The sequence below is a fragment of the Poecilia latipinna genome, unplaced genomic scaffold (assembly GCF_001443285.1).
Source record: "Poecilia latipinna isolate Pla-1442-1.1 unplaced genomic scaffold, P_latipinna-1.0 Scaffold357, whole genome shotgun sequence".
NCBI classification, from domain to species: Eukaryota; Metazoa; Chordata; class Actinopteri; order Cyprinodontiformes; family Poeciliidae; genus Poecilia; species Poecilia latipinna.
This window is the reverse complement of record NW_015112973.1, coordinates 549-13,446: the sequence shown is the minus strand read 5'-3', so window position 1 is coordinate 13,446 and position 12,898 is coordinate 549. Positions and strand designations below refer to the sequence as shown.

The 12,898-nt window shown below is 38.8% G+C and overlaps 2 protein-coding genes across 5 annotated transcripts in view; one reads left to right on the top strand and one right to left on the bottom strand.

The window, feature by feature from the left end:
• sbno2b (strawberry notch homolog 2b) overlaps positions 1–1,125 on the bottom strand; it is a 69,833-nt gene extending 68,708 nt beyond the window's left edge. For all 3 annotated transcript variants that reach the window (XM_015036074.1, XM_015036072.1, XM_015036071.1), the window contains exon 1: positions 945–1,125. The gene's annotated coding sequence lies outside the window, so the exon portion shown is untranslated. The remainder of the gene's footprint in view (positions 1–944) is intronic.
• Positions 1,126–4,064: 2,939 nt separating this feature from the next.
• On the top strand, positions 4,065–12,424 carry LOC106949665 (transmembrane 6 superfamily member 2-like). Of its 2 annotated transcripts, XM_015036069.1 has the most exons (10): positions 4,065–4,223; positions 4,429–4,535; positions 6,273–6,376; positions 7,651–7,748; positions 7,891–7,994; positions 9,275–9,357; positions 9,749–9,873; positions 10,670–10,771; positions 11,843–11,935; positions 12,027–12,415. In XM_015036069.1, exons 2-10 carry the CDS (start codon positions 4,456–4,458, stop codon positions 12,393–12,395), a joined length of 1,158 nt encoding a protein of 385 aa, XP_014891555.1. In that variant the 5' UTR covers positions 4,065–4,223; positions 4,429–4,455; the 3' UTR covers positions 12,396–12,415. The 2 variants fall into 2 exon arrangements, with proteins under 2 accessions (XP_014891555.1, XP_014891556.1); XM_015036070.1 differs by lacking the exons at positions 4,065–4,223; positions 4,429–4,535 and adding an exon at positions 5,121–5,227 and having other exon boundaries at positions 12,027–12,424.
• The last annotated feature ends 474 nt before the right edge of the window (positions 12,425–12,898 follow it).

Genomic DNA, 12,898 nt, shown 5'->3' with positions numbered 1-12,898 from the left:
GAGCGAGAAGAGTTTTCACCTTTGCTGTTGACTCTGTCTATTTAAATGCCACCAAAGTACGTTTTTTGCGCTTGAAGTCCAAATATACTACTGCAAACTTTTAAGGTTTTTTTTTTCTTTCTTAAAATACCTGGGGAAACCGAGATATAATTCCCACCAAATACATTTTAAAGGTCCCCTGAAGAGTACAAAGCACAAAGGAGAGCAGCCAGAGCTCTACGTAGTGTTACACTGCTACTACTGTTAGCTTGCCGGACGGTTAACGATGCATTAACAAGCTGTTCAAAAACAACCAAAGGGACTTAAAAACATCCACTGGTTAAACAAATTGTTTTCTTGAACAACAGTCGAAGAGGTCAAAGCGGGGTATTATCCTATATCAGTTTGCCGCAATAAGCAATACTTTTTAGATAAATAATAGAGATAGCTAGGTTAGCATCGCTCGTAGCCTTTTTCAGACTTTGGGTATGTTTGTTTTGTAACATCGTTGGAGCCGCGCTCAAATGTACAAGGTTTTTTAAACATTTTGTGTACGGCAAAACTGTGACAAATACTTAACTTTCTTATAGAATTGTAGTAAAATAGGTTAAGCGATTAAACGTAACTTTAGTTTGTGTTTTTGACAGTGCCCAAGGCCTGCTGATTTATGTTGCTAAAATCGGATAATAACATAGGGTAATAGTATTATTATAAGCATACGCTTGTATAAAAAATGTATAAGATACACAGTTTTGCTTATTTGATACAAAACTTTCATAGACTGAACCTTAGCCAAAGTCGACCAACACCATATAACGTAATAACGCTGAACTAAAACAAACTACTTAAATCCCTGGGTGACCCGTTGTTAAAAACGTGCGCACCTAGGAGAGGCTGCCTAGAATGCGTCTCGTTTTAAAGCCGATGTGTCGCTGGTCTGAAAAATATCTTCGACTGAGACTTACCGTGAGTGGGCTATTTGCAGTTAGTCTTATCCACGAAGACAATGGCCTGATTCTGAACGAGCACTCGGGTCAAAGTAGCTCAAACCGGGATATTTATCCAAGTTAGTCTTCCTAGTTGTTTTCCTTACTTCCTGATTGAGACGGTGCCATTTTGAATAGAGAGAAAATATTTCCGCCGCTGTCGTCACGCGCAGAGCCGCTTGTTGATCGAGAGCACCGAACAGCCAGGCCAGAAATAGTTCACAGCAGCAATTAATGGACCATACCTGCCTAAAGTATTTGCTTTACAACAAGCCTAACACTTAACAATGACCATATGCAGCACATTAAATTATAATACCATAGTCATAAATATAGTTATAGTGATGTTCATAATGAGTTTCAAATGTATACCAGCACACACAGTTACTGATTAATGATGTTCAAATCTCTTTAAGTTGCACGGCAACACTTAATTGATAGTTATAATAAATCACATTAAGAAACTCTAAAAGAGGCACGTTCATGTGTGTATTATTAGGTTTCAGCTTCCTGTTGCCTGTAATGACCAATTTTAGACAGGTTTAACTGCGAGCTTATCTTTAAGGCTAGACCAATCCTTCCCGAACATTTACTTTACATAAAGTAAATGCACAAACCTCCTTTGTGCTTTGTACTCTTCAGAGGGCAATTAAATAGATATAAAAAGCTGAAATAACAAGATGTATAATGCCTATTTAATTGGTGTTGAAGTTTATGACTGCAGTAAAATACAATAAATAATAATTAAAGTAAAAGTGCAACAAAACTACAGACACAATAAACTTAAAGTAAACTTTAGGAATAAAAAAAAATCTTATTTCCAAAATTCATCTAAAGAGAAATTTAAAATTTGGTTAGCCTCAGTAAGATAGACTGCTGCATCACTGTTTTATACAAGTTTATCATCAATTGAAGCCCCTCAGCACACACACACATAACTTGTCAGCTATAGCTCAAATATTAAAACAAAAGTTTAACATGCTCATTTAATATCTAGATGATAGTTGAGTTTTCTTTCTTTTTTTATTTAAAAAAAAGAGAAATCATCCAATCCAAGGCAAGGGGTTATAATATTATTGGGGTTTAGCATAAAAAGAAGTGACCAATCCATCTATTGTTGAATAGTTCATCTTCTGTAGTGCCTCATTGTTTTATTGCTTCCCATTTATTTTAGCCAACATAAACAATCAAGTTCCCCGCAGAAGTAATTATATATAAAAGCACATGTCATCTCTGATATTAAATGCAGTAAGAAATTCTCTTATCTTAAGCTCATTGTCTGATTTTGGCATTCATCAGTCCATTTTGTGATATTGACCAACAGAGCTGGAAGAGCTCCAAAGGCTTCCCGCAAACATACGCTGCCACCTCTTTCCTGGTATATCAGTCTCCCCTTTTCCCAACAAAGGAGAGTGATTGTGAAAGCGGAGGGTGGTGTTTCCACGATGAAAGACGCTCACAAGGTTGTTCTTATACTCTCTGATACTTCATCATTTTTCAAGTGTCAACTGTCAACAAGGCTACTTTTAATGAAAGAGAAAGTAAAAGCAGAATAAATCCATTTTCGCAGTGGTTTGGTAATTCGTCTACCTATGTTATACACGTCAGACTTAAACAAAAGAGAGGATAAAACATGCATCTGTCTACAAATAACACATTTTTTCGACAAACATAATATGCTAACCAGTGTGTTTGTTTGCATAAGAAGTGCAGATAAAACAATGTGGATTTTTTTTTAGTATTTGTCACACCCTGCTGGAGAGTTTCTGTAAATACACCGCATTCAAGGGCACATGAAGGCAAACATTGCTATTGCTTTTTTTTCTTTTTTTTTTTTTTTTTTGGGTTTCAACTTTTAGTTATTGTCAGTCACTGTGAGCGAGTTTCTTGCTTTAAATATCCTGAGCAGAAAGGGCATAATTACCCCAAACACGGTTCCGTTTCAGTGGGTCGGACAGAATGATTGGGCAGATTTTAGTAAGGGCATCATTTTGCATTTCCCTTCAGAAAGTCTCCGAAGCTAAATCTTTTGTTTGGTATCCATGGTCTGCAGTGGTCATTGTCTATCAAAAGTGATTCTATGAAAGACGAATGGTATGGCAATCAATGAAAACACTAGAAATGTTTATGAGAGCAACAGCACAACTGAGCAGTAGATGGAGGTGAGATGGCCTGGTGAGATGGCCTGCCTTTTAACTCATCTTGGTGCCTTTTTTGTGAGTTTTTTTTATCTGCGCAACACTTGCCACAAAAATTTATTTTGGGAAGAAGGAGAGGTGGGAGAATGAGGATAATGCTTTGGGAAATTTGATGCTGGGAAAAACCAGGACATGCCATTTATGTCTCCAACCTAAGGATTGCTGCAGAATCTTTACACCTTTACATGTAAATGGTATTCTCTAATGTCTGTGGCCTCTTTCAGCAGGATACTGCACCCCGCCTCAAAGTAAGAAAACATGGTCCAAGATTGGTTGGAGGAGCACAACAAAATGCTGATTTGGTCAACAGATAACCCACATCTGAATCCAATAAATCACCTGCGCTGGACGAACAAGCCAGGTTCATTGCCCGATTGCTTATTTTGCAGGACTTACAAGATCCTGTTCTGCTTTGACCGTTTACTGGTCAGTCTTGGTCCCTTAGAGGTCAGAGATTACTTTATCATTTCTTAGCTTAATACTTGGTTACATTTTAGTACTTTAAAATTTTGTTGTTTTTAATGTGGTTACGTCGTCAGTGTTTTTGATGCATTCTGTGTTTTTAATCTCCGTTTGCAGTTCTTCTGGGGAAACAGACAAATAAAACAGATGATGCCAGATAGAGCAGCACACATTCAGAGGGAGAGAGGAAACCCAATAAACTCATGTCACGGGAAAACACATAACGCATTCCAGCAGGTATTTGAACACAATAAAAAGCTCACTTATGGAACAACAAGAGCAAAGCTGCTAAGGAGGAAGCACTATGTTTACTATATAAGGTAGAACTGTAGAGTTGAGTCTGTAAATTCCTTTGGGAGCATTAACTCAAAGAACATTTTTTGTTTATTTCAAACACAGCACTAATTGCAGCACAACACAGGAATGAGTGTAACTTAAAATCCTCTAATACGTCTTAGGTAAATCTGCTCACACTCAGATTGCATAAGTTTGACTCAAGGGTCTCTTTGTTGCCCACTTCGTTCTTTTCCAAAGAAAAATCCTTGTGCGCCTCCGTCCAGCTGTAGTTCGATTAATCCACCAAAAGGGTAGCCAGAAGGTAAGAGTCTGCGCTGTTTCTGTTGTAAATCTTTTTTTTTTTTTACCTTAATACATGATAAATTATTTAAATATCTTTTTTTTTTTTTTCAAATATAGCACACTTGATGAATATTAGTTTCTAGAAACAGATCAATGATTTGATATTGGTTCAACAGGCGTAATATAATCAGCCTTTATGTTCAACTTTTCTCCGTATTCTGCAGGGAGGGGACCAATAACCACTTGAAGAAATGGAGACTTTAGTGTTTTTATTTTCGTTTTCTGCCCTTGGTGTTCTTTATGCAATGAACACCACCCCTGAGTTTCAAGAGTAAGTAATAATATGTTTAGTGATCTTTTTTATTTTCTTTTTTTTTGTTTTTGCTTCAATACACAGTTAATCAAAGAGTTTTGCATATCAAAAATTTATTGTAACACAAAGTGGGAAGTTTAAATTATTTTTTTTAAAAATGTGCTCACAATACTTGTATTTATTAATGATTTAAACAGCTGATAATATGCAGTAAGTTAAAATGTTTTTTTGGAGAATATTGTAATCCTTCCTCTGCCGTGTGATAATATGAACTTTACCGCCAGTAGAGGACTCTGCAAGCTCACAGTTGCCTTTTATCAGCTGCAACTAAGCAATACATCATATAATTACTGCTTTCGTTAGACTATTTTAATTGCCCTTCCAAAATAAAAATAAATCTGACTTTCTCAGGGGGGGTAGGAAAGCAAAAGATGTCACAATAGAAAACAGCAAGCTGAACCTGTGGAGACATTCTGATATCATCTTGAACATAATTACTTCTTTCAGCTGCAAGGAATAATTCTCTCACTTACTGGTCACATGTTCCTGTCAATTCATTGGATAAAAGCTGCATAGCATTCGCAGGTTTTCACGGTTGCTCACTGCAAAGCTTAACTCTACATAAACAAAGCCCTAGTTGGTGTCCACTCCTCTGTGTTTTTCCCAATGCATCTCTTATCTCCGAGGTGCATCTCTTATGCACCTCTTAGGTGAATATTTCAGCTGGTTCTGTTTTTTTCTTTTCCTTATTATTTTTTTCAAGTGTGTGTGTGTGATGACAGCCAATTCAGACTGCACAGAAGAATTTGATGAATTGCTCTTGACAGGCCATATGCCTTGTGCTCTTACACTCTGCAAACAAACAATATAGTGTGCATAAATCTTCCCGTACAGTCGAGTCGAGTCGGGGAGGCCCGCCTTCCACGCGGGAGCCATTTGTTTTCCTTCTGCGAGCAGACGTGGAGAGTTTCCCTGTGGTTGTTGTTCTGCTTGCCTGGAGATATCTCGGCCACATTAATCTTTTCCAGTGGCACGTTTGACCAGTAAACACTGAGAGCCGTGTTGAACTTACATATAGCCTTACCTCAGTGTTTCCTCTCCTTGATGCTTATGATTGATTAAAGCTTTTTTTTTTTTTTAATGGCTCCTTTATGATTACAGTCAAACTTGTAATTCTGGTTTAGCGCAACATTAGGCAACCGCGTTGCAGAGGCGATACGTTTTCAGATCGATGTGACTAATTAACATGATGTAGTTTTAAAACAATAGATAGGGAATATTTCGTCTGAGCATAAATATTTATAAGAAACACGGCACAGGGATTTTAAAGCTCTGAAACTGCTGCATGTGCAAAAAAAAAAGCTTTTTATTAGCATTATGGATCTTCTTCCTTGCTCTCTTCTTTTAAAAAGTTATAAAGCTAAAAAAAAAACAAAAGATATTTGGGTTTAAAGCTATATGCACCTTAAGCTGAAATGTAAATGTGCTTGATGTTTTACTATCATTCTACTGCATGACAAAGCAAAATAAGATAATCGTGAAAAGAAAACCAAACAACCAGGTATTTCTCTCAAATCTCAGCATGTACGTTGTGCAATCTGGCCTCCTGCGAGTCGGTAATTTAGCTTCGCAGAGAAGATCAGCACAATTCCCCCCCTGGAAGAAACTGTTCAGTCAAAAAGAACGAGGAAGAGAAATTGTGCTGTGATGGTGGAATCGCTGTACTTCCAGTCACGTGTTTTTTTCCCCCCACAGGCCTTATGTGATCCTGGAGACCGGTGTCGCTGTGCTGGTAATTGTGTTTCTCTTCTACTACCTCATCACTCGTGGCAACCCACCTAAAGACTTCTTATTCTTTGGTAATCAACGCAACCATGTGCACTTCTCAACCCACTTGCGCACATACATAGGGTTTCGAAATTCTCCGGATTTGAACACCTTAAATACCCTCCACACTTCGGTACCGAGCTGAACTCAAGGATTTCCAGAAGCTTCACCCACTGCTCACTATATCAGAGTGAAAAACAAGAATTTTACCCAATATGATCTTGCTTGATATGTTCAAAGCTGCTTATACTGATCAGGATCAGAGCAAAGTCTAATCAGACTTTTCTATGGCATGACTGGTTCAATTCCCCCCCGCCCCCCACCCCCCCGTACCCTCCTCCACAGACTGGGAGTCTTTAGCCATTGTGTTAAGATTTTGTCCCCATATGACCGTGCATGTGGAAAGTGAGAAGCTGTTTCTAAACACGTATATAACACAAACTGATTCCACATTCAGCAAAAGGGTTTAAAAATATTGAAGATACAGCTACAAATGTCAAAGAATTTGAAGTGATAAAAGCGAGAATGCTGATAAAAGAGCTACACATATCTGAGGTTTCTCTTGGTACGTTTTTCTTACTTTCTGGTCCTGCAGGGACACAGAATAGAGTGGCTGCAGCAGCCATTTATAATTAAAACCAGGGGGACTGAGAGGGACATCATCTTCTGATATTTAAAACACTCGGTCCAGCCCACATTATTGTGGCTGTCAACATCTCAGTCGGCGCGCGTCTTTAATGTGTCATAATAGCCCAACGTGGCATCCCAGAGCTGCTTCGTAACATGCGGCGTTCACAGAATATGAACTATTTTTTACATTTTTATTTTTTACATGCGAAGAAAGAAAGAAAAAAAAAAGCAGGTGATACGAAATAGCACTTAAAATGATTACCTTTTCAGAGATTATGGTGTGAGGGCTTTAGCTGAATTGTAACACAGTTTAATGTTGCCTCCTCTATTAGATTCTGCCTGCAGGACAAGGCCTTTCAGCTCTGCTGGGTGTTAAACCTGAGGCTAGGCTTCTCAGTGTGATTAAAACATGCCCCCAGCCTACCATTTCACTCAAGACTTAATTTACCTCCCCACACTCTTCTATAAATCAATGGCTTGCTGGTTGAAGGCAAACATTTCAGAGCTCAAAAGCAGCTCACAGAAAAGCTGGATAAAGGTTGATGGTCTGAATAGTTTTTTTTTCTGATTCCCAGTGGTAAACATGAATAAAATTTTTTTTTTTTTAAAGAATAATTGTCTTTTTTTTTCCCCCAACAGAATTGGAACTTTAACTAATATTCTTTTTCCAACGCAGTTTTTGCAGAGTTTTGTTTTACATGTGTCATTGACCTGACCAGTGCCTTGGAATATGACGGCATAATTTCTGGCTTTATGGATTTCTACCAGAAGACAGTAAGTTGAATTTTCTTACTGTTAATAATCGCATAAAACAACACCACTACCAGAAATAATTTAATTAAAAAAAAGAGCAGAAATCCATGTTAGGTATTTATTTACCAGGATTTTTAAGCCATGATATTCATTAATGTTTTAGGGTGAGCCATATCTGGGGACTTCATATGCCATCATGATGTGTTACTGGGATGGAATAGCACACTTTATCCTCTACCTGATGATGATCAGCAGGATAACAGACAGGTGGGCGCTCGTGAATGCAGCTCAAGTCAAGTTGTGTCCACTTTATCTTTGCCTGTCCTCACAACAAAACACCGTCTTGCTAAAGCAATCATACACTTTTTTTCATGTTTTACCAGGTTACAATCACGAACTTCTGTTTTTACAGTTGGAATTTTATGTGACGAAACAGCACAGAGTGGTGCACGTTTGTAAAGTGAGAGGGAAATGATGCAAGGTTTCTGACATATTTGTTGAAATCAAAATCTAACAAGTGCAGTGAACATTATATTCAGACCCTCTGAGTCAGTTATTAGATGCCTTTTAGAGTTGTAGAGTGTTTCTACAAGCCTTGCACATCTAGAAGCGGAAATATTTACCCATTCTTTTTTTCCAAAATACCTCAAGCTCAGTTGGATATGATGGAAATCATCTGTTGACATTGATTTTTAAATATATCCACGGGTTTGTCTGTATGTTTATGGGGTTGTTGTTCTACAGGAATGGCGACATTCACTCCAGTCTTTTGGAGCCTGTCTAAGGTTTTCTTTCAGAATTACATGTATTTTTCCATAAACTCTCACCGCTTTTCCCATCCATGCCAAAGAAAAGTATCCTCATGTCATAATGCTGCCATCCACGTGTTTCACTATGTGTTCTTGGGGTTGTACAGTGACAGTTTTCTGCCAAACAAAATCTTGGCTGTATTCCCCAGAGTTCAGTTTTGTTCTTATGGTTTTGGTCCATTATGGTCTCCTGAAACTAATTTGCTGTGCAGGATTTTGTTTAAGGATATCAGATTAAAGAAAAAAGTTACAAATAATACCTTCTATTCCTTTCACTTCACAATAATGCTCTGCTTATTGTGAAATCATAAAATCTTAATAAAATTAGCTGATGTTTGCCAGTGTGACATGACAAAAACATTTGAAAAAGAGGAAGCAATGCTTTTCTAGGCTAGTGTATACATAAATGGCTGCTTGTTGCCAAAAGAGACAACAAATGGTGAGCTAGCTTTATCGAGCTTGTCTGAAAACTTTGTAGAAAATCTTTGTTATTATCTGCAAGTTCGACACAGTTTGATTCATTGTAGATAATTACCGTAACTGGATCTGAAAACTGATTATATAGCCTTAAATTGTAAAATGAGGCCTTGTAATACATTCAAGTCACATGTTGAATTCAGTTTAGCAAAGCGCCGCCTTCAGTCTTTTAAATTGTTTCTGTAAATATAATTGAAGATCATTAAAAAGCATGCATCTTTTTTTTTGTTTTGTTTGTTTGTTTGTTTGTTTCTTCCACAGGAGAGCCTATCGTACCCTGGGCCTGTTCTGGGCCGGCTCCTTGTGCGCTAACATGAGTGTGTTTATTACCGGAATAGTAGCAGGTGAGGCTAATATTCTATCCTGTCTCCCACCAGTCCCAGCTTTAATCAAGCAAACATCTGCCCCGCCATGTACCATCAGCGTCACAGTTCAGGCGGCAAAACAAAGCACGGGCAAGCATCCTGCAGAACAAAGCACGAAACCAACTTGAAGCATCTGTTCTTGGCATTTCTAACTGCATATGCACAAGTGTCACAAGATCAAACTCCTCTGCTGGCAATGTGCTCTGCGGTCTGTTGTGCAATCCAAGGCAGGCTGCGCCGCATGTTTGAGAGATTTTTTTTATTTTTTTAGTTTTTATCTTTATCAGGAAGTTCAATAATTGGGCTACGTGGATATGTTTGCAGCCCTTGAAATGCTAAGTACAAGCTGATAGATGTGTGCTTCTGGCAGGTAAATACGGGTCGGAGGTTCGTCCAGCCTTCTGGCTCAATTTTCTCTTTCTTTTGATGCCCGTGCTGGGAGCCGTCACCCTGTTCACTCGGCCCAAGGACAGGCCGCTTATCGGTGGATACAATGTGAGTCTGATGCATTAGTGATTTGACCTTCGATGTGATTCTGAAGAGCTTTATGGATACAGTGTTTATGCTGTTTGATCAGCCTGATAAACTTTACCGTCCTTTCTCTGTGATGGGGACTCATGCCCGCCGTATGACAAGTCAGTTGCTGTATTTTATACACACAGTGGCAACGTGATAGCGTGAATTCACATCGCATTGACTTGACTTGAATCTGAAAACTGAGAGTTGAGTTGGTGTGAGATGTTAGCAGTCTTGTTAATAAGTGAAGACGCCCTTTTAAATATTCACTTTTACCCAAAACAAGTGTTCAAGTATTAATGTCTAATCTTATTTTTTTTATTTATTTATCTTTGGAAGTAGAAGTTTAATAGTTTTAATTGCTGGTTAATGCCAATGATCAACCAGCTTTTTACTCTATTAACCAAAGGATATCAACAAAACTGCATTCCGACTGTAAAAACACGAGCTTTTACATTGCTCTGTAAAAGCTCGTGTTTTGGCAACAATAGCTGCGGTGAGATGCTTTTTGTAACATCCTCACTTTCAGCTATGAAACATTTGATGAACTTCTTGCATGAACAGCCTGTCTGAAATAAATCCAAAGCACAAGCGTGCATTTACTGGAATGTTCTGGTCCGTTGTCATGTCACTAGATCCAATTCAGCTTCAGATTTAAAGAGTAAACTTTTACGCTTGAGTGGTAAAATGTTGCATGTAAAGTTGAAAGTATGACCAAACATCAGCCAGGGCTAAGCCGCTCTGTGCTCTGCCCTTGTTTCACGCCTGCTCATAGGCCCAACACGTTCAGACCATGAAGCTAATCTGGCGTCCCTTGGACCTGATCCTGGTGGTGCTCCTGTTGGCTGCCATGGCTTTCACCGTCCTCAGAGGCTTGGTGAGTACGTCACACTTACTTACTGCTATTACCAGAGTTCAAGGAAGAATTTTGGAAGTCAGACAGTTTTCAAATTGGGTCAGCATTTACAGAGAGACAATGCAACTACTTACACAAATGAACAAAAAAAAAAAAAAAATCTAGCTCCTCCACCTCCACCTAGTGCTACTATTGCTATTTGAAATAAAAAAAAAAAACATAGCTCCTGGTCAAAAACAACCAATCAGAGCCAGGAGGAAGGTTTTAGCGCTGTCAATCAAGCTCGCTCAATGTGCAAACAGTGCAGAAACAACTTACCGTTCCAAGAAAACTTAAATGTGGTATCATCGGTGCCCATGCTAACTAGCATTAGCATTCTTGTCAGGCTCTGCTGATGGGAACCAACTGTAGCATAGCAGAGAGCAAAGGGGAAGATGATTAACTATGCCCAAAACCCTCTTCCTGGTTCTGATTCGTTGTTTCTGACCGAACTGTGTATTTCTGTACTTAGCACTGGGAGCACTGGGAGATGGCAGAAGAGCTCAATTTTTTCACTGATGATCTGCCTCATTCAATATCGCCACGACACAGTGACAGTTTTAACAAATGTTTTAAACACATGTTTTATTTTATAAAAGTCACATACCCTAGCTTTAAAATGAAAAAATGTCAATATGTGAAATTATATTTTTATCAATATATTTTGGGCTTTCTAAAAGAATAGAAGAGAGACTGCACATGCTTTGTAATAAATATTTGTACTGTAAAACTGAACGTCACTCCATCTTATTCGCAAAAGCTTTTTACTGTCAATATATCTGTGTATAAACGCATGAAAACTGACTTTTTTTTTGTCTCACACCAATAACTGCATGATTTACCAAAATGGAAGTTTTATTACTCATACAGTGTGTTACTCTAAAATTTAGTTTACATAGTTGATAATTACATATATCAAGACATCTGTTGTGACAAGATAAAGAATCCATTAAAAGTTACGCTCCAGTAGATGCAGATTTTTGGTGTTTTTTTTTTTTTAATTATTCTTATTCTTATTCTTATTGACACTGTAATTACATTGTCTACCTGCAGGTGGCTCTGGACTCCCCACTTGAAGCCTGCTCTGTGTACCTGAGTCAGTACGAACCCTACCTGAAGGATCCCGTGGGCTATCCCAAGGTGATGGTGGGTATTTTTCTCTCAGCCTCCCCATGCTGCTGCTGTAGTGTCTGAAGTCTCTTCTCTGTCCTGTTTCGCGCAACGAGCCACATGAAAGGCCTTTTTCATAGGTTTCACTCTGAGCATGCTGGAAACTCGCCCCGATCCCATCTGCTGGCTGAGCTGGCACCTGAACACGAGGCCATTTTTCATCATTAAAGCCCAGATGAAGAAGGGTCCAAAGGCCAACGCATCATTGTCGCTCTTTCATTTACTTAAGATGGATAACAGATTATACTCTGACTGGCAGTTGGTCCCCTTTCGGGCTTGCTTTTCTTCCTCTGACCCCTCGCTCATTTGGGTTCTGTTTGTTTTGTTTAGTGAGCGCTGTTTTGTCAATAGGTTATCCAAAGACATTGCTGCAGCTGCAGTTCGGGCACAATTGCAATCATTGATCAAACCGCACGGCGGGGACTTGATAAGCTAATCCCCCCCCCTTTCCAAAGCCTCCCATCAACATCTCCCTGGGTGGGAGAATGGTGTGTGTGTGTGTGTGTGTGTGTGTGTGTGTTCAGCAAGTGAAATTATGTCTTGGTTATCTGTGTTTGCAGATCTGCGTGCCTAAATCATCAGCGCCTGATTTATAATTGTATTTAAAGGATGAAAGAAACAAAATGAAGTTAGGCTTGTTGCACATTGTTAAACTTCTTCAAAACCCGCCAGCCGCTGCATTCACCGATGATGAAGGATATTTAATAGATTAACGTGGCTGCAATAACAAAGACATTTCAACAAAAGACTGAAGGGCATACATGATTGGCTTTTAGGCTTTGAGCTGAACTCATTAGAATTCATCTGGACCTCAGGCCGGCAATGAAAAGAAACCATTTACTGCTGTAATTTGGGGGGTTTTTATAAAGTGGCAAAGTGGCTTTCATGCGCCAGACGTTTTTGACTGAAGGTTAAGAAAGTTTCTGCAGTGACCCTTGT

Bases quoted from the DNA above. Each gene is read 5' to 3' on its own strand.
- LOC106949665 (XM_015036069.1), top strand. From the start codon at position 4,456: ATGGAGACTTTAGTGTTTTTATTTTCGTTTTCTGCCCTTGGTGTTCTT. The intron at 6,377-7,650 runs GTAATCAACGCA...TTTCCAACGCAG, and splicing joins TAAAGACTTCTTATTCTTTG to TTTTTGCAGAGTTTTGTTTT. The intron at 9,874-10,669 runs GTGAGTCTGATG...GCCTGCTCATAG, and splicing joins CGCTTATCGGTGGATACAAT to GCCCAACACGTTCAGACCAT.